Consider the following 20,624-nt stretch of genomic DNA (forward strand, 5'->3'; position numbering starts at 1 on the left):
GCATTTTAGCATATTTTTTTTCTTCATTTCCAGCACAATTAAAAGCATTTTGCCTGTGTTTTCAACGTCTGTAGTCTAAGTTGCTGGGTGAACTGAATTACATTTGAATTGCATTTCTGAGAACTGTGTGCTTCCTTCCATTTCCTTGCATTGCATAAAAGGGGGGGTGAATTGCCAGAGAAAAGTGATTACATTGTTTTGTTGAAATCATATTGAGTATTTTCTATACTGCATTTCATTCATTCAACCTTGCATTTCCTTGAACCCTATAAAACATTCTCTTCCACATTATTCTTTTGTTCCTATTTACCAGTGTGCTATCTTATCCATTTCATGTCAACTCCTTAGTGATTATCAAGAAGTGTGCTAGTGCCAGATTCTCCGTTGTTAATCTTTATCATATCAGATTAAGTGTGCTATTCAATTATTAATTTATTATAAAGCGTGATATCTATATATTGTTTAAGTTATCAAATAAACCTTTAAACTTGCAAAACAGAACTACTTCTTGGCTCAGTGGGGTCAGGAGGATTCCAAGAGAGGGGTGTTATATAGGGGTAGTCATCCAGAACGCATGAACTGGACGTAAAGGTATATCAATAAGGGTTTTCATTCAGTATTCTAGACTAGGCGTTGACTTAGCTGTAGTGTTGAATTGAATCCTCTTACAAGTAAGACCTCAGGGGGGATCGGGTCATAGACCTCTGGCAGCCAAGCCATAGACTGAGTCTCCGTCGACGAAGGAATCCCAACCGCTGCTGCCTGAACGGTAATAGGCATCGTCAATGACACCGAGGTCGACGAGCAAGTTGTCGTCGTCGAGCCCTTAGACTTCGTCGCCGATTTCGATGCCGACTTCCCGGCTGAAACATCTCGACTCACGGAAGACCTGGGACGGTCCCCTGAGGAGGATTTTGACAGCGCTCGCCTCTCCGTCTTAGATGAGGAGGAGGAGGGCTTTTTATGTGATGAGGAGGACCCAGCATGCTTCCCCTTATGCTTGTCCTCATCGCGGTTTTCTGCTGGCCGTACCTTTTTCGATGGAGGTTCCGACTTGCTCCTGGAGGCCGTGGGGCCAACCTCCGAAGCCGGTTAGGCACCCGCCCCGTCATTAAGCCAGTCGACCAGCCTTCTTTTACGGTCCTTAAGGGTTTTTGGGAGAAACCCTGGCATATCTCACATGTATCCGCCGTGTGGTGCGGGTGGAGACAGTAGATACAATCCATGTGGGCATCTCCTTCATAAACTTTGAGGCCACATGTCGCACAAGGGCGAAATAACGCTTTTCCAGACATATTTGAACGTCGCCGAAGCGAAACAGAAAAAACAACCTAGTTTCCACTAGCAGTAATCACGAGGATCCCACTACTTTGAAAGACGGTTGAAATCTGAGGGAGCGCGGGGGCGGGTCCTGTATTTATATCATGACGTCCTGACGGTGCGGGCACGCATGATACAAAACAAGGTGGATAGGACGCATAAGCGTCGAAAAAGTTTTCCTACGGGAAAGGGTCTATATATAATGTACCGGGGATTCCCAGCCTGACGACGGGGAATATTCTAAGCATGTGAATCCATGAAAGATCCAATGCTGGAGAACTTCATTGGCTAATTCCCACAGTCCGCTTTCCATGCCAGCCATCCTCAAAAGACCCAGATAAGGCCCACCCTGTCTGCAGACTACCATGCTGTCTGCGGACAGCGTAACACAAAGCAGCCCTTCTTCCCTTTCCACATTAATCTTTGTAGCACTCCTTCATTGGCTACTTTCAAGCAGTCACACACCCATCCACCAATTGCATCCAAACACTCTACATCCAACTCCGTCATCTCAGTTCAACACTTCAAAAGTACTGTTGAACACTCAGAGTACATGTCTCCTGTTAGTCACCCACAAGCACCTACATCAAAAACTACTATAAACATCTCCAAGATATCCATTTGTAGATTCAACCACATCTGCATCTATCAAGACTAAGTACAAGTATACTTATATTTTTAAAATTATATTTCCAACTCCTTTACAAATGCATATAAATAGGGTCCATGCCACTTACCTGGCATTAACCTACTCAATCATACTCTTTTGTCTCATCTCCTGAGAAGTGGCAGTTACTTATAAAGCTGTCTGGTTACAAAGATTCTTTTAGCATTTTCCTAACTGTTTAAAAATACATATTTGCAATTCTAGCAGCACAGTCTATCTTTTTTGTGAAAGAAAAGAAAACCACATTTAAAACATTTCTACAGCATGTTTAAATGACGGATCCTGTGTGAAAGCTATATTAACAGTACATGCATATTAGCCAATATAACCCATTATAATCTACCAAGTGTTATTTTTTTCTTTCATTCTCTCACTTAATACCACTTCTACCACCAACAAAGTTACACTAAAACTCTTACAATCCAAAGGCAAAACGAAAACTGCATGTATGTTACTAAAGCATGGCATCTACATGGAATGAAAAATGGCAAAATGGAATGAGTTTAAAAATATTTATTTCAGCACCATTCCAAATACAAGTGATAAATGCATGTATACAGTTAAAACAGTACTGTGTGTAATTTTAAAAAAAAATGAAAAAATGGAAACTGTGCAAAATTTAGAAATACTCTGTGTGCAATTTATTAACTTTGACGCACATGCATACTTGCTAAAATTCCCCTTTCTAATATGTAAGTGCTTATTGGCTCCTACATATTTGTCTGCATTCTGGGACTTGTAGTGCTCCTTTTCTAATGCAAAAAGTGCAGCCACAACTCCAATGATACAAACAAAAAACCCATCATTTAATAAGCAACTACATATTGGAATGCATTGGCAAGTATGAATGTACTAACAACATAGTAAACTGTCACACAAGTGCCACTTAAAAGTGTTCTTCAAATATGTTCCATCTCCACTTCTTTTTTTATTAACAAGTTACACAAAGTGCTGCTATAAATCCACAAAACCATGTTTTTACTGTCATTTAAAGCCTCCCAAAAACAACAGCTTTTTAAACACTCAGCATTTTGCATTGCATAGAAATGTCACATGTTCTTGCTGCAGCCCCGTTAGGCATATTTATCATGGGACTAACGGCCCCATTAGCAACGGAGCCAGTGCTCCCGTGTCCCCATTCCTGTAGAGTCCTATGGCACTCCACAGGAATAGAGAGCAACATCTTCTGGCACCTGACTTTCCAGTCCAACAGGACTTGTAATGTCCTGGTGGCAGCGGGAAGCTAGGCGCCAAAAAATTATTAGGAATCTGGCGGCAACCCACTGACAGGGTTACCACCATACTCGTAATGAGGCCCAATGTTATTCATTCTTCTTTCCAACAACTCCTCCTACATTCATGAATAATGTCTTGTACTAAAATGACTTCACCATTACCATATATACACACTAATGTTCTTCTTTCACAATGGCAGTGAAAAGAAAAGAAAACTACTCTTCACATCCTACAAAGTGCATTCCTCTAGTAGTATTTTGTTACTCGTACCGTATATTTTAGATGCATAATAGCCTACAAAATTCCTTTGGAATCAACAACTTTTTATTTCGCTCTGGCACATTACACCTCAACATGTACACTCTTTCTATTCTCACCTAAACACCATTATTATAACACCCACTGTTATCCTAAAAACATTGTAATGTCCTCACTAATTCATTTACACTACCACTCTTATGCACTACCCCAAGCCCTTCACACATGTACACACACAGCTACTCTTACAACCTTCCCAAACACATCAACCCATTACACAATCAGACAGCCCTCTATTTATGTCTGCCATCATATTAACACTCATTCACAATACAAGCATATATATTCCACAACTTTCAAACCCACACTTGCCTTTTTTTTCAACAGACAGAACAGAATGCCTACTCAAAAGCAACTTCGCAGAAAACAAAGAAAGAATAGAGCCGATAAAAATGAAAGCATGCCAAATACTCATCCACCTCTAGCAGAATTTAAAGTCAATATTCAAACAAAACTGCTAATACAATTAGTCAACAAAACTAAACCAGCGACCAATAAAAAAAACTAGGGCCCCTCTTTGAAAAAATGTATTAAAAACAAAATGTTTAAAGAAGAACTGCTAATTACCCTACCACTATATCTAATCACGTTAACGTAGCCACAGTTAAGGATTAAAAAATATGAATGTTACAAAAAGTTTTCAACCGTAGAGTACTTCACAATCTTATGAAAACAGCGGAGAAGTCACGCTCTACCCTTACAAATTACAGCAGAAGACTAATCCTGGAAGCTCTAATTGACAGCGCGATTATGCTGTAAAGAAAACTATTTATATTAATTTCAAACAGAATGAACCACTAACAAAATGAATCAGTAAACTACAAAAAGTACTTCTAAACATGTGCAATGTCAGATATTTTTTCAAACTTCTGTGAAGGTGAATGGATTCACACAAGCAGCACAGAACCATATTTCAATGAAGAGGCTTATAAACAAGAATGGAAAAACCCAATTACCATACATAGTAATGGCCGAGGGTATGAAATAGTAGAAAATACCATTATGGCATAAGAAAGCTTTATCGAAAACACATCCCTAACAACCTTTCAACCAACTGTTCCTTTCACCCAACCAATCCGTCCAGTCTAAAACTGGCCATGCAGCTGAATGTGTAACATACGCCAACAATCCTTCCAATCTTTGCGACAATACCTCAATCACCACATGAAAGTAAAAGACAAAATTAGAATAAAAACTTTACAAACCGTAGACTCCTGTCCAGTCACCAAACACACTGGACTGCGAGGACATTAATAAGCCTGCATTTCGGGAACTGCTTGCAAAAGCACATTCCAGAAACATCAAAATTTTAGGAACACACCATTCAACTATATGAAATCTTTTGCAAAGACTGTACTATGCAAAAAGTCCCGCTTTACAACTGCACCATTTTAATAACATTCTCCTACATGGCACAGCCAAAGAACTCCAACAAATAGAACACATCCAAAGTAAACATTTTGGAAGTGAAGATGACTTAGAAAATTCAATAACTTTAGAAAACATTAGCGAAAACCTTACAAACACCAACAAACACATACAATAAAGAAATAGCAAAGTTGAAAAGTACATCTGCTGAAGTACCAAACCAAGTATGTGTGTGTTGTCGCTGAACTTTTTATAAGCAGAGCACAAAAATTGTATATATGACTTACAAAATAGAGGACAGTGAGGAATCCCAATGCTTCCAATTAGCTTTATATCTTATAACAGAAAATAAATACAAAATAAGTGACCCTTGAATACTTTGCACATACTGCAATACAAAGCTTGATAATAACCAAATGCCATCACGTTAGGTCGCTAATAACTCACTTCCAAAAGCTCTGCAACAGCTTAATTTGTATGAGAGCATTATAATCCAAACAGCAAACCCATTTCAAGCTATAATATGCCTTCAACCCAAAACAGCCAAATTGCCTCCTTCTGGATTGTTAAAAGGCATTTGTTGCAAAGTAGTACATTTGCCATAAGATCTGAACAAAAATGTAGAAACGTTAGGAGTGCAACGACCAATAGATCAATCTTTGATTATCCTAGTTAATGGTGTACCAACAAAAGAATTTGGCAACAACTAGTAGACTTACACAAAGTTGGAAAAGCCCTACAATATCTAAAAGAAAACAATGAATACTACACAGATATAAACATAGATGAGAACTTAAGAGAAACCCCCCAAATAATTCAGGATTCATCACCAACTGGCCAATTTGACTGTGTAGATCCTATTGCTGCAGCCAATATTTTGCACCAGTATGATATATGGCATTTATAACGCGTCTATACACAAGTGTTTCAAGGAGTGACAAGGCAAGGTAGGGGAACAGAGGGACAGCGATCTTACTAGGCCAGGTAACATTGAGATCACGCAAGTGCAGCGGAGGTGGGGGGAGTGCGAGGGGAGGGGAAGTGCAGTACATAGGATAACAGAAAATAAAAACAATAAGAAGAATAAATAAAACAGTAATAAGAACAATAAATAAAAAGTGCGGCCAGCTAGTGGAAGGGGTAATTGCAGACATCAGGTGTCAAGTGCTGGTAGGGGGCTGTAGGGATACAGAAACAGCCGCAGCGTGCATAGGTTGCCAGGGGGCAGTGCAGGTGTGCAACTGGCGGGGAGGGGACCTGGGCCCAAGAACAAAGGGTAGCCAGGTGACCAGTGAAGTTTCAGCCAGTTCAGCAGGGGAGAGGAGGAGAGAAAGCAGAAGCAAAGAGGAAGGTCTTGAGGTGCTTCCGGAACCGGAGATGGTTCTCCTTATTTTTCAAAGAGGCAGGAAGGCTGTTCCAGAGGGAAGCCACTCCAAAGACACCATAGACAATGCATTAGAAACATATCAAATGCGTAAAGCCAAAGTTTCTCCAATCAGCATGGGAGAAAAGTGTAGAAGCACGTTCCTTTCCTCTACTCTTTCCTACAGGAAAAGGAGGACGATATGATGAAAAATCCATGCAATAAACAGCATCAGAATATCTCTCTTTACAAATGTACTCTGAAGACCCCAGACTCAGACAAAATGTAGAATACATTTTCCACCTCCTGTTGGAAAGTGAACTAGCAACTCTATGTAACGGAGTTGCACAAACATTAAAAACAGGCTCACATTTCTTTTTTTTAAACGGGTCTGCTACCCAACTGCTTCAAAAGATAAGACAACGATGAAGTTTTGCAGTCAAGTATCACAAATCTCTTTGCCAACATGCGTGGTACAAAAAAATAATGGTTCGACATCACACTGATGTACGTTGTATACTAAGAAACCTCGGCCCACCCACATGGTTTGTTACTTTAAGTTGTGCAGAATATGCATGGGATGACTTGCACGACTTCTTACGCATAACAAATCAAAATAAAGAAGGAATAGATATAAAAACACCAGGAGGACTCTGTTCTCTTGACCCTGTAAACGTATCAAGATACTTTCACCACCGCTTTATTGCCATGCTGCACTTCATCTGCAATAAAAGTACCCCTTCCCTCGGAGAAGTGGGACACTTCTTTTGGAGAAAAGAATATCAATCCAGATGAGCAACAAACATTCACATGCTTTTGTGGATATAAGATGCTCCTAAATTTGGTCATGACGGTGATGCCACTGTTTTGCAGTTCATTCACAAATACATACCCTGCGACATCCCTTCAGAAACCACACATACTCCGCTACATACGCACATTTTACGCTTCCAAAAACATAAGTGTGGCAAATACTGCAGACACTGATATAAAAACAAAAAGGTAGATACTACACCAAATGCCGCTATCGTTTCCCTAGACCAGTTTCAGCAAAAGGACAAGTAAACAGCTTGATGTCTTCTGTTAGACACAGTGTGAAAGGCAAATTGCCTAAAAACACATACAACATTAAAAGAAACAAAGCTTCAAAGTACAAAGATTTGGAGGGAGATCCCCCATCCTCAGTAGGTGCCTCCCTCTGGAATAGCCTCCCTGCCACTCTCCATCTTGAGCCTGACATTCTTAAGTTCCGGAAACTCCTCAAGAGCTTCCTCTTCTCCTCTTCCTTCGCTCTGACTCTGCCCTTCTAACCTACATCCCTCCCTCCTCTTCCTTACAGCTTGCTAAATGGCCGCCTAGTGTACCTCAGAGTCTCACAGGTCCCGGCACCCCGCCAGTCCTCTCGGTCAGGGCCCTACAACAACCCGTCCCGGTTACAGTCTATGCACTTGCACAATCTAAATGCGACATGCTTGAAGATCGTCTGTCTGTTCTTCCCCGTCTTCTCACCTTAATCGCACTAGTAAAAATACAGAATCGCCATCAGGCCTATTTGCTATTCTCAATTGTTAAATGTTACGCACTTACTCTGCCTGTGCAAACTATTATCGTCTCCGAATTTCAAGGGCTCTTGGTGACTTGTTTTTTTCCCCTTGTTCCCACCATCCTGGAGTGCTTTGAAACACTTTCCTGTGTATAGGCTCTATATCAATAAACAATACAATACATCAATGATTACAATGCAATCATTGCCCTCTTGTGGAATGCAAACAGACATACAATATATTGCAGATAATTCCACTGCAGTTGCAAGATATGTCACAGCCTATCTCAACAAAGCTGAGAAAACATAGCTAAAAGACCTGTGGGATGACATACCATCTGACAAAACACTGTCACAAAAATTGTACAGCTTTGGCATAAAAATGCTCTCCCATAGAGAATGCAGATGCTACGAAGCTGCAGACCGTTTAACAGGCACAGCCTTACATGCCAAATCTGTACACAGTTTGGCTAAGTCTTGGTCCAGCTGCATCAAGAAAGAGTGCTGAAATCCTACCAAAACATAGAAACAATAGCCATAAATGATCCCAACAGCCAGAATATTTTACAAAACAATGTATTAGCGACATACTACCCAAACAGAAGTACTGCTTTGGAAAACATGTGCCTATACCACATCGCCCAAAACTACTGCTACAAAAACAATGTCAAGCCAGATGAAAAAAACTGTAAATTTGTGTGGTCTCAACTTGTGAAGGAAGCCTTGTCAAACTTACCAAACTTAGCCTAATTAATCATATAAAATGATCATTTAAAACTCAACATATATTACATAGCCCTACTGCAACTCTTTAAACCATGGAGAAAAGAAGAAGAAGAATTATTAGTGAACCACGACTCCTTTCAAGCTGCATTCAATGCAAATGAAAGCAGTATAACAAATGTCAATTTTAAGCAATACAAAAAAATGTTGGACAATGAACGCCCACAAGATGAAGTTCAAGCACAACTAGATGAAGACACTTCGAAGGGCAGTCAACCTTCTCTTACAGGAAGCCAAGAACAACTTGAAGCAGAAATAGCCATGACTGAAGTAGACAATACCATGTATCAATATAAACAACCAGAAGAAAACGTGTCAGTGCTGAAATCACAGCTAAATTAGCAAATTATCATGGACCTAGAAGTGATTGAAGACACTGAACATGGTTTCAAGCATGAAAGTAAAACTTGAAGCTGGCAAAACTATAAACCTCTGCTCCTCTATGTAAGTGGTGACCTTTTAGCTGTTGTAACAGCCACCACATGTCTAGCTGCCTACAACATATGTGGTGTTATGTTACACCAACTACTGATCCTTCCAGTAGAACACCAAAACAAATTAGAATACTACAAACTATCAGCAGAAGCTGCTACTGAAGTATGCAGAATTCAGAAACAAATGAAAATGCTCCTAATAGACGAGGTAAGCATGGTTTCCTAATGTTGGCTTTAATTCTCCTCAGATTGCAAGACGTCCTAAAAACAGACTAGGAACAACTCTCTAGAGGAAAACGCATTGTTTTCAGAGATCTCTTACAGTTAACACCAGTCAAAGGTGAACCTATTTTTAAAACCTTAGGACACAGTGCCGCAACACACTTGGCAGCATAGGAAATGTAAATCTCTGGAAACTTTTCCAATAAAGAGAACTAACTCAAAACATGCGTCATTCTGCAGACCTCACCTATGCTAACATTTTAAAAAGCATTAGAACTGATCTTTCCAAAGATGCACAATCCATCTTAAATAGTAGAATCATCCATGAGCTACATGGACGCAACATCTGCTGATGTCATAGAACATTTAGCACAAATAAATGTAAAATGCATGTCCTTAATGCCAACCGCAGCAAGCTGTTGTCAATTCAATGAGAATGTTAAAAAAACAAAATGCAACCAATATTGCATATTAGCTCCACAGACAAACTGTAATTGCACGGCATGACACTCCCTATGTGTCAACAAGCAGCAGCAAGACTAAATAGGTTAGAAAAATGTATCTCCAACACAGCTGGATAAGAGATTGTTAATGTTGTGTTTAAACTGCAGAGTCATTCTTAAACGTAAACTTGACAGAGCAAGGTTTAGTCAATGGAACACTTGTGTATAGGCGCGTTACAAATACCATATCATATCATATATCATATCAATGGACCAATTGCTACAGTTGTTGGCTTCCAGACATATCCACATGACAACATTCAGTTTGTCAACATCCACTTTGACAAACTTACAAGTTAAAAGGATAGGACGCTCAACAGCAGGATTACTTATTATCAAAGACATGTATGTACGCAGAACAATTCTCTGTCTCTTGCATATGAAGTCACTATCCACAAATCGCAAGGTCTAACCCTAGATCAGGCATTCATTGACATTGGCAGCACAGTCTTTAAAGAAGTTAAAAGTTATGTAGCACTTTCACATCTACGTACACTCTAAGGACTTTTTCTAGTCAATTTTGATGGAAACAAAGTCAAGGCTGACATTCCTTGCATCCTAGCGTACAACAGTCTACGTGCAGTCAACACACCAAATCTACCCTGTTCTTCAGAAAGGTAAAGTTTAAAAAAGAAAATTAATGCAAACAGAACTTATAAGAGATCTCCCAACAATACCACCAAAGAAACCAAAAACAACTGCTACTCCATCAAGCAGTACAACCACAAAACTATCTAGTGCAAACACAACTGCAAATCCATCAGCAGATATAGAGAGAAATATTTCTTCTAAAAAACAAGTGGAGGTCCAGCAAATGACAGAACTCTGGTCCATTTAAATTTTCCAATACATCCAGTGTAATTTGCTATGCAAATGTAGCAATCAATCTTCCATTCCAATTGCGACCAATTTTCAAAACATTTACTTGAACGGCTCAGACCAGTTGTGTTTGCAAATGCAAGTCCTTCATAGAAATGCCACAAATAATCCTGACAACACTTAGTGTCTCAGGAATAAGGCAAGAATTGGACTACTTTTCAGCAATCGTAAAATTTTCAACAAGAATTTCAAACCTACTTACTTCAAGTACTGGAAAACAAAAACATAACTATAAATGGAATAGTCTATATTTCATACACATGGAAGCATACATGCAGTCTCAGCAACCGTGTTTCACAAGAGCATATCCCTAATGCACGATGTGTGCATCAAATTGTGAATGCATTTATTTCATCAGCTAATGCAAAATGAAAATCATGCCATATTATGCACTTTTTGCAATTCAGACAATCGTTCGACCTTGCACATGAACTCACATAGCCAATATCGGATACTAATGCTTTTAAGGTACAATGCAGAAGGTAACAAAAACTGCAAGCTTACTAGCTTCACACACCGGCAAGTATCTTTTGGCAAGAAAACCTTCACTAGAGTAGGCATAATCTACCACACGGGTGCCACAACCACTGCAGGTCACTATGCTGCATACATTTAAAAATGATGTAGTTGGTTTAAATGCAACAACATTTCTGTTACTCTAAAACAGAGATAACCAGCAAATCTAACAAATGCCTACTTAATATTTCTTAAACCTTAGTCACTGACCTGTGAAACTATCAACAGTTAGTGCACATTAAACATTCACTTAAGTACTGCACACTTCAAACAAACATACTGTGAAAGTTAAACTCACATAAATGTAGTATTTCTTTTTTTATGCTGCATAGTTTTTATTTTTACCAATGACCCAATGATTAAACAAACAAACAACTGGGCAGAACAGAGTACTTAGAATGTACTGATTATGAGGGTCTTCAAAGTTTAGTCACTGACCTGTAGAGCTATCAACAATTAGAATATGCCAACTGGTATTGAACTGCATCCATAGTACTGCAATGCTACTTTTGAATAGCAAAATAGTTCAAATACACCAACAGGTATCGAACTTCTTCAACAAATGCCCTTCAGAACTATAAAACACATCAACAGTTACAATACGCCAACTGGCATCTAACTACATCTATAGTACTGCAATGCTGCTTTTGAAATGCAAAACAGTTTCAATACGCCAACAGGTATCCAACTACTTCAAAAATACCCTTCATTACACTTCATTGCAAATACACCATTATTATTATTCCTACTGCAACACTGCTTGTAACAAATACACTAATTGTGCCCTTTAAATATTCCCTCAAGTACTGCACACGTCAAACAAACATACTGTGAAAGTTAAACTCACATAAATGTAGTAGGTTTATTTTGTTTTAATCTTGTATGGATTTTTTTCCCCAATGACCCAATGATAATGCAAACAGAAACACCAACTGTTCAGAACACGCAGTAATCTTGTTTTAAACTTAGTACTTAGAATTTACTCATTACGAGGGTCTAAAAAGTACATGAATATATGAGATTGTATGCAATGAGACATTGCAGACTTCTTATGAGCAGAGCGATTCAAACCGTATCCTACCTAGAACACTTAGCGGGGCTAAATAAAGTACAGCTAGAAGGCACATAGAGAGTCATACAGCCAGCGCCTCAAGGAAAACCTCTGCAGCAGTGGTCACCTGGTCAATAGAACTAACCCTGTTACAGAAGCCTGGGTTAGGGTGGGGGTAACGGAACAGAGCAAGGGATGGCCCTAGGGTAAAATACAAGTTCCCAGTTGGCCCGAACAACCTGAGCTCAACAGCCAAACTGTTTGTTATTCGAAAAAACACCCTTGGAACCGTCAGTCAGCGTGACTCATTTAATGACAACCACATCACAATCCTCCTCGCCAACAGGACGGGATTTTCTAACATTGGCCTTAATTGGTTTACCACTTGCACCTCTAGCAGACTCCAGGGAGTCCAGATAAACACATTGGGCCCCAACTAGCACCCAGTCTCCTGTAGAGTGTGATGCTGGAAATGCATTGAGGGACAGGGCCTCCCTGTCCTTATCCTATAGTCCTTTCTCATATGTGTTCTGTATTGTTTCGTGCCCAGGAGTCCATGTGGGACTCCTGGCAGTGCAGTTCTTCCTATTTTTGGTTTGGTGTACAGACCCTTGGGATACTCTTACAGCACCCATGGGTGGGGGTATAACCCTGTACTCCTAGTGTATGTTTTGGGCACCTATGTATGGCCCACAGAGCAGGGTATGATATGATATGGCATTTGTAACGCGCCTATACACAAGTGTTTCAAGGCACAACGAGGCAGGGAGAGGGGACAGAGGGAAGACAGACAACGATCTTACTAGGCCAGGTGTCATTCAGATCACGCAAGTGCATGGGCAGAGGGGAAGGGAAAGTGCAAGGGGAAAGGGAGAGGGGAAAGTGCAGTACATGGGTAGTAGAATAACAAGATAAATAATAAGGGCCAGCTGGTGGCAAGTGCAAGGTAAGTGCAGACAAGTGCTGGGAAGTGGGGCTGTAGGGATACAGAGACAGTCCCGCAGTACAGGGGTTGCCAGGAAGGCAGTGCAAGGGGAGAGTGGCTGGGCCAAGGACCGAGATCGGTGAGAGTGGCCCAGTTGCAGATTCAGTGCAGTTTCAGTCAGGAATTTAGCAGGGGAGAGGGGGAGAGAAAGCAGAGGCAAAGAGGAAGATTTTGAGGTGCTTCCGGAACCGGAGATGGTTCTCCTCAAGTTTCAGGGAGGCAGGAAGGCTGTTCCAGAGGGAGGCCCCTGCCGCGGAGAGAGATCTACCCCCAACTCGTTGCTTGGAGAAGCAGCTGACCCTGAGGGAGTTGGAGGCGGATGAGCGAAGAGCTTGAGAAGGAAGATATTTAGGAAGAGAGAGTTGAAGGTATTTTGGCACCAGGCCCCAGAAGGCCTTGTGGACAATGCAGAGGGTTTTAAACTTAATCCTCGTAGCCACTGGGAGCCAGTGCAGAGATTTCAGTCCTGGAGAGATACGGTCCCTGGGCTTGAGGCCAAGGACAAGTCTCGCAGTCCTGTTCTGGATGAGTTGCAGAGGGCGGAGAGTAGAGGCAGGCAGATTTAGATAGAGGCTGTTACAGTAGTCCAGCTTAGAGAGAACCAGGGCTCTGGAGACAGTGAGTTTCTGGGGGAAGGAGAAGAAAGGAAGAATACCTCTGAGGACGTGCAGCTGGTGGTGTGACTTCTTAGAGACGTCAGATATGTGAGGAGAGAAGGAGAGTGTGGAGTCGAAGATGACCCCAAGGTTTTTTGCCTTGCAAGTAGGAGCAGGAAGAGGGCCAAGAGAGGCCGGCCAGACAGCTGCAGGGAAGGAGGGAGTGGGTGTGCCGATTAGGAGAATCTCAGTCTTACTGGCATTAAGGCAGAGGTCATTGGCAAACACCATTCCTGGACAGCAGACAGTCGGAGATGAGGGAAGGAGAGGAGGCGGCCAAGGGTAGCCTGAAAATGAGCTGGGTATCATCCGCATAGCACTGAAAGTTGGGGCAGAGAGCAGCGATGTGGTGGGCAAGGAGTGCCAGATATTGGTCGAACAGCCAGGGAGAGAGGTTAGATCCCTGGGGGACACCACAGGTAGAAAAATGATGTCAGAGAGGAAGGACCCCAGTTGGACCTGTGAGGGTCGATTGGAGAGGAAAGAGGTCAGCCATGCCAGAGCCTGACCAGTGATACAAAGGTTATCACGGAGACGGTTGAGCAGGATGGCATGGTTGACAGTATCAAAGGCAGAAGAGAGATCGAGCAAAATGAGAACACACAGAGTGTTAGAGTCAAGGTTGGAAAGCAGGACTTCACAGACGTTCAGGAGAGCAGTTTCTGTGCTTCTGGCAGCTCTGAAGCCAGGCTGATGGTCATGAAGACAACCAACAGATTCAGCTGGGAGATGGCCAGTTTCTCCAGGAGCTTGCCCAGGAAGGGAGTGATGGAGATTGGGCGATAGTTAGCCGGGTAGGAGGGGTCGGAAGAGGGTTTCTTAAGAAGAGGGTGCACAAGGGAGTGCTTAAGGGGGGATGGTAAGACTCCAGAGGTGAAGGAGTGGTTGCAGAAGTCAGCCAGGGCAGGAGCCAGGGAGTCGATATGGTCCTTGATAGTTTTGGAGGAACAGGAGTGAACCTGTTTTGATGAGACTTTCATAGATCGAACTTGTCTGGAAACCTCGTCAGCAGAGAAAACGGGAAAGGCAGAGAAGGAGGGAGGAGGGGTGGCTGCAGAAGGGCCAGAGGAAGAGCAGGGAATAGAGGGATGGAGGTGATAGGAGGAGAGCGAGGACAGGATGTCCTGAGTTTTTGAAATGAAGTGAGAGGCCAGTGCCATGCAGAGGGCCTGGGAGGGGACAGGAGACGTAGAGACTGCAACAGGGTTGGCCAGTTCCTTGCAGATTTTAAAGATTTCAGCCGAATTGTTAGATGCCGCAGAGATGCGGGCTTGGATAAGGGCTCTCTTCTTAGTGAGAACGGAGAGCCGGTATTGCCTTTGGAGCAGGCGGCAGGCCAGTTTGTCAGAGGATGAACATGAAGCACGCCATTTCCTCTCTGCCACCCTGCACTTGTGTTTTAGGGTGACGAGATCCAAGTCATACCAGGAGTTACAATTGGCTTTGGGCTTCAGGCGGATTCTCATGACAGGGGCAAGGATATCATGAGTATCAGATATAGCAGAGTGGAGAGTGGAGAGGGCTGTGTCAGGGTGGGAGTCAGCCGAAGGGGGAATGAGAAGGTAGCGGCGAAAGCCTCAACTGACACACGCTTCATGGGTCGGATGACCGAGAAGGAGGGTGGCAGTGATGAAGGTGGTTTTGCCTGAGGGGTAGGGAGGGTGAGGTGGGAGGATAGGAGAAAGTGATCTCTCCAGGAGAGAGGAGTGGAGAGAGGAAGGTCCGAAGAGATCAGAGCATCAAGAGTGTGCCCTGCAGAATGAGTCGGCCCCGACGGGAGAATAGAGAGTGAGAGAGAGTCGCAGAGGTCGGGAAAGTGTCCAGAGGGGGGACAGGAGGCATCCAGATGGATGTTGAAGTCTCCAAGAAAGAGGAGTTGAGTGGTTGAGGACAGGAGTGAGGAGCAGAGGTCCGCCCACTCGGAGAGGAAGGAGGAAATTTGACTGGGTGGCCGATAGATAGCCACAGTAAGGGAATGGCTAGGAGAGAGAGAGAGAGTCGGCAGACAAGGCATTCAAAAGAGGAGTAGGTCTGCGTAGGAGTGACAGTGGCAGGAATCCACTCAGGGAAGAGAAGGGCAACCCTCCCACCAGCACGGTTGGGCCTGGGCACGGAGAGGATCTCGTAGCCGTCAGATAGGAGTGTGTCAAAGCTGGTGACAGAGCTGGCCGTGAACCATGTCTCAGTGAGACCGAGGACATCAAGGTCCAGTTCCTCAAGAAGGCGACAGATATCAGAGGAATGTTTGACAGCAGAGCGAGATTTAAGAGTGGCAATGTGAAGAAGGTTGCCATCCTTGAAGGCCTTCCGGGGAGGGGTACAGATCAGAGGTACGCCCTGCAGAGGTGAAGAAGGATCAAGAGCAGCGGCAGGGAGGGTGGGGGAAGGCAAGGTAGCCGAGGACCGAGGAGGAGGGACAGCAGGAGAGGAAAGGAAGTTGATGAGGCGCGGGAAGCGTCCATCAAAGAGGTAAAGGTTGGCCTGAGGGCCTTGGACCAAGACGGTCCCATCAGAGAAGACATTAATGATGGCCTTAGAGGAGTGGAAGGAGGCCAAGAGGACATGCCAACCGGTGCCACCATTAATGGGAGAAGAGGAGAAAGGAGAGAGCACAGAGACCATATGAAGGGTCCATAGGTCAGGTGAAGGCACGAAAAAGAGGATGTCGGTGAGAGTTTCCTTTGAGGAGGCACTAGTGTAGGTGTCAGCAATAGGGAGGCCTGGGTTGGAGACCAGGATGTCCTTTTTAAACTTTTTCCTACCAGATGTAGTGGGGAGAGCAGGATAGTCAATGGAGAAGCAGTTCGAGAAGATAGGCGAGATAGAGAGCACCATAGAATAGGAGGGAGTGGAGGGGGGTGGGACAGACGAGAGCAAGCGGACAAGATAGCGAGCAGCAAGCCAGTGGTGCAGTGGGACGGACTCTCAGGGTTAAAGATCTCACAGTGCTCAATATGGGACCAGGGAGAAGCCACCTAAGATTGGGAATCCTCAGAGGGGAGGAAAAGGCCTAGTCACCACAGTGCAGAACAGCAAATGCATATTAGGTAACCGGTGGAGAGACCACCTAAGTTTGAGAATCCTGAGAGGGGAGGAAAAGGCCTAGTTTACCACAGTGCAGGAAAACAACAGTAAGTATTGGCACAATGTGTAATTAAGTGACACGGGTGTAGGAGGAGTGGGCCGGGAGAGCAGGTGGAGCTAACAGTGATGATAACTGGCACCTGGCGTCCCCTGCGGACACCTGCAGACACAACGGGAGCCGCAACCGTAGGAGCTGCCCTTTGCCTAAGGGGCCCTTAGCCGAGGGGGCTGCTGGGCAGTGGGGCTGCCCAGGAGGGTCAGTATTAAGGCAGAAGGAGGAGAGGAAGGGAAGGGGATGTGGGCGGGAAGGGAGAGGAGGACCAGGAAGTTGCTGCAGGGGGAGAGGGCAGGGGGCAGTACAAAGCGCTCGGAGCGCAAAGAATACAATTATTTCTTTTTTAAATTAAACAAACAACTCACAGGAGGCCCACGGGTCCTGGCAGGGCTTAGCTTGAAGTCTGGGCACAGAGGGCTACCGGCGACTGCTCGCACCCGCTCCACTGTTCAAAGCTGGTGGCAGCTCCATGCTGAATTTGACAGGTGATCTGGGTAGCCTCCATTTTGGGGATACCCAGGCCCTGCCATTGGAATCCGTTGAATCCTGATAGGCAACAAGAAAGCCCCTGTGGCCTCTTGCTTTCTATTGCCTGTTAACTTGTTTTTCCCGAAGTCCCGGGAAGCCCATACTCTGTCCCTTCCCCCTGACTGGCTGTTGGGTGGAAGTTCCATATATGGTATTGTGGGGAAGTCCAGGCCAGACTGGCTGTAGCCTTCCCAGTGACTGTATGTTGTGGGTGGGACCTGGGTGAATGGAGTGGATGACCAATATGCACTTCTTGTTATGGGTGTCTAGTTTCTGGTATGTGACACAAAGAATGAGACAGCCCTGCCCGAAACTGGTATGAATGCAGTGTGTAGTGCTGAATGGCTGGGTACTTGCCCCAATACACATTCCTTGGTGTGAGTGTCTGAGAGGGAGGAAAATGGCCTGAATGCACTCTAAGCCAGATTGGCTGCCTGACTGCTGAATACCCTTCTGAGTGATTGGTTGCCTGAGTGTGACCCAGCAGAATGAATGAGAGTCCAAACAGTATATCTGGGGGCCTCTCACTGCTAGAAATAGTTCAGAAACTGAAGTCGAAACTAATGGTTGATCTCGACCACCGAGCCCGAAGAAGGTGGGTTAACGGCTGTCAGCTTCACTGCAATCTGAAAGCCGCTATTACGCCGAGACTGATCCGAGAGAGGACCTGGTGAGGCGACCTCTTCCCGAGCTACGAGGGAACATTGTGCACCGCTAACCTTCGCCGAAGCTCCCTGGAAGTCAGGACCCTCGACAGGCTGCCGACCGGAGATGGGGACCGCCGAGGAGAACGAAGAGAAGCACCGGACAGCCGTCCACCGTTGTCAACCAGGGTTTGCAGGTTTGCTATAACCGCTGGAGGCCCGTCGAAGCTGTGTTGCCCAGATGCGGGAACCGCTTGACGCCAAGCCGCCTGCGAACAGAGCCGCAACGCTCCATTGATTAAAACATTTGAATCCAAGGACGCCCTTGCGGCACCGCCAACCACTTTGTCACGCCGGAGAGAGTCAAGGCCGCTGACGCGCCGAGGAGTATCCGCCAGTGGGTTCCCTCTACCAGAAGACCACAGAAACACCAGACGACTCAAGTTCTTCATAAGACTCTTTGCGGTAACGAATTATTGTCATCGAGGTGCCCCACACTTGACTTTGTAGGACGTCCACAACATATCGACGAGCACCCCCAGGACCGAAGCTGCAGCCTCGACGCCGTTGACAATATATGGACTGGGCTTGTAGTATAACTTTATTTTACAGGTTGCCCAGGTTGGAGGGGGGGCAGAGGGGTCAGCTCTACACACAGAACTATGTCTGGTCGGTAGGGGCCCAGTATTCTGCCTATTGTTCTAAACAACTGCTTTTCCTCCTATGTCTATTGTTGGTTCCCTTTATTCATTGATTTGTGTGACATTTGACCAAAGTACAGTTGATGCACTTTAATGAAATCTGATAGTAATTGTGGTACCACGTAGAACTGTGTATATATTTGCCCTTGTAGATGAGTTATTGTGATTATGTATAGAACCTCGAACCTTCATTATATAAAGGCTGTGTTTTCACTAATACTGTGTGGGGACATTCCTTTGTGGGTGCTTGGGGACTGCACTGTACTTAAGAACCAGCCTGCATCACCTCCTGAGAGCTGGCCTTGATTGCTCGCCCACGTTTTACCAAATAGAGAATCTTGGCTGGGGTCCTCTGTGCCTCTCCTCTGCCATATAGAGAGCATGATTACAGATACCCCCTCCGGTCTTTACACAGAGTCACCCAAGGCTTGATCCATCCACTGATCCCTTTTAATCGTTACATGGTACACGGAACATCTCTGGGAACACGCCTCATATCCCAATATAGCTATCCACCAATACACAGATACTCAGCTATACATGAGAATAAAAAGCCCACAGCCAATCACTTGTCTCTGCGATTACTTAATCATCCAGTACTACACGACTTACACGTGACAAATGACTTATTCCAATGGACGTACAGACCCCCAACTCGCAGCACTGCGCTACTGTTATAAGATGCAAGCTCTAGCTTTGGCTACCAGCACACTGTACAGGGCTACGCTGCTCTCAAGCTCGATCCTCGCTTTAAACAGTAAAATAAAATAAGCGCAGTACCAGACCCTCAATATCATTTCAGAAATGAATAAAAATCTGAAAAAGGGGATAAAGATGAACAAAAAGGCAAAATGCCAAATCATGAGAACAATGTATGATTATAATTTGATTACAGTTCTACATTGATGTTCTCATATGACCATTCCCATTTCTAGTTTCACCATACATTTGCAATTAGAGAATGTGTTATATTTCATTCCAGTGTGTATGTTTCAAATTGAGACAAGATTAATCTTTTATGACATACTAAATATTTATATTTTTCAAATAAAGTAAAAAGCATACACACTACTTACATATTGCAACGTCTTCAACAGAGCCTGGCTCAAAAAAAGTTACTTTTCTCCCATCCCCTGGTTTCTTCACTGGTGTCTAAAACAAAGTTTTAACAGTGTATTGATATGTACAACTCAAGTTCATGCACACAGACATACTTTGTTGTACATAGTCAAATTAGCAAGTAAGAAGGCTAGAATTGGTACAACTACTAACTTTAAAATATAAATTCATCATAGCAAAAATAAAACATACCTGAACAAACATGAGACACCCTAGGCAATGAAAGACTATATGTTAAGAAAAGTGTGTATGGTACAATAAAGAATATATTGACTAGGTTTTCATAACATTTACAAATCATAAAACTGTGAACATAACAGGCAATGTAATAATAGAATGCAAGAAACTAAGTGAGAAAATCACAAGCTTTTGAAAAAGATTCTTTCACATTATGCAATTGGCACAAACATATCTCCTGAATCGTAATTTGCACATGTTTAGGTAAGATTTTCTTTTTGCTGCTTTCTCTCCATACACCTCTATGGAGCCCCCAAGTGTTGCTATTTTGCTCATGTCCTGACCTTTGGAGACAAGTGAAGCCTTTTTACTTCATTTGCCATGCTAAGTTAATCTGTTTTGGGAGCAGTGATCAGTCCCTATGGCTATCAGTGCAGTAGAACTCCGTTCTCCATTGTGAAATTCTCTGTTT

The 20,624-nt window shown here is 43.6% G+C and overlaps 1 protein-coding gene across 2 annotated transcripts in view; it reads right to left on the reverse strand.

Moving 5' to 3' along the window:
• The window catches only part of STAU1 (staufen double-stranded RNA binding protein 1), a 1,155,286-nt gene that overhangs the window by 342,886 nt on the left and 791,776 nt on the right, over positions 1-20,624 (reverse strand). For both annotated transcript variants that reach the window (XM_069651277.1, XM_069651276.1), the window contains one exon: positions 19,933-20,008. In XM_069651277.1, the coding sequence (XP_069507378.1) occupies positions 19,933-20,008 (76 nt within the window). The remainder of the gene's footprint in view (positions 1-19,932; positions 20,009-20,624) is intronic.

Source organism: Ambystoma mexicanum, chromosome 3p (assembly GCF_040938575.1).
Source record: "Ambystoma mexicanum isolate Mex_15411 chromosome 3p, UKY_AmexF1_1, whole genome shotgun sequence".
Classification (NCBI taxonomy): domain Eukaryota; kingdom Metazoa; phylum Chordata; class Amphibia; order Caudata; family Ambystomatidae; genus Ambystoma; species Ambystoma mexicanum.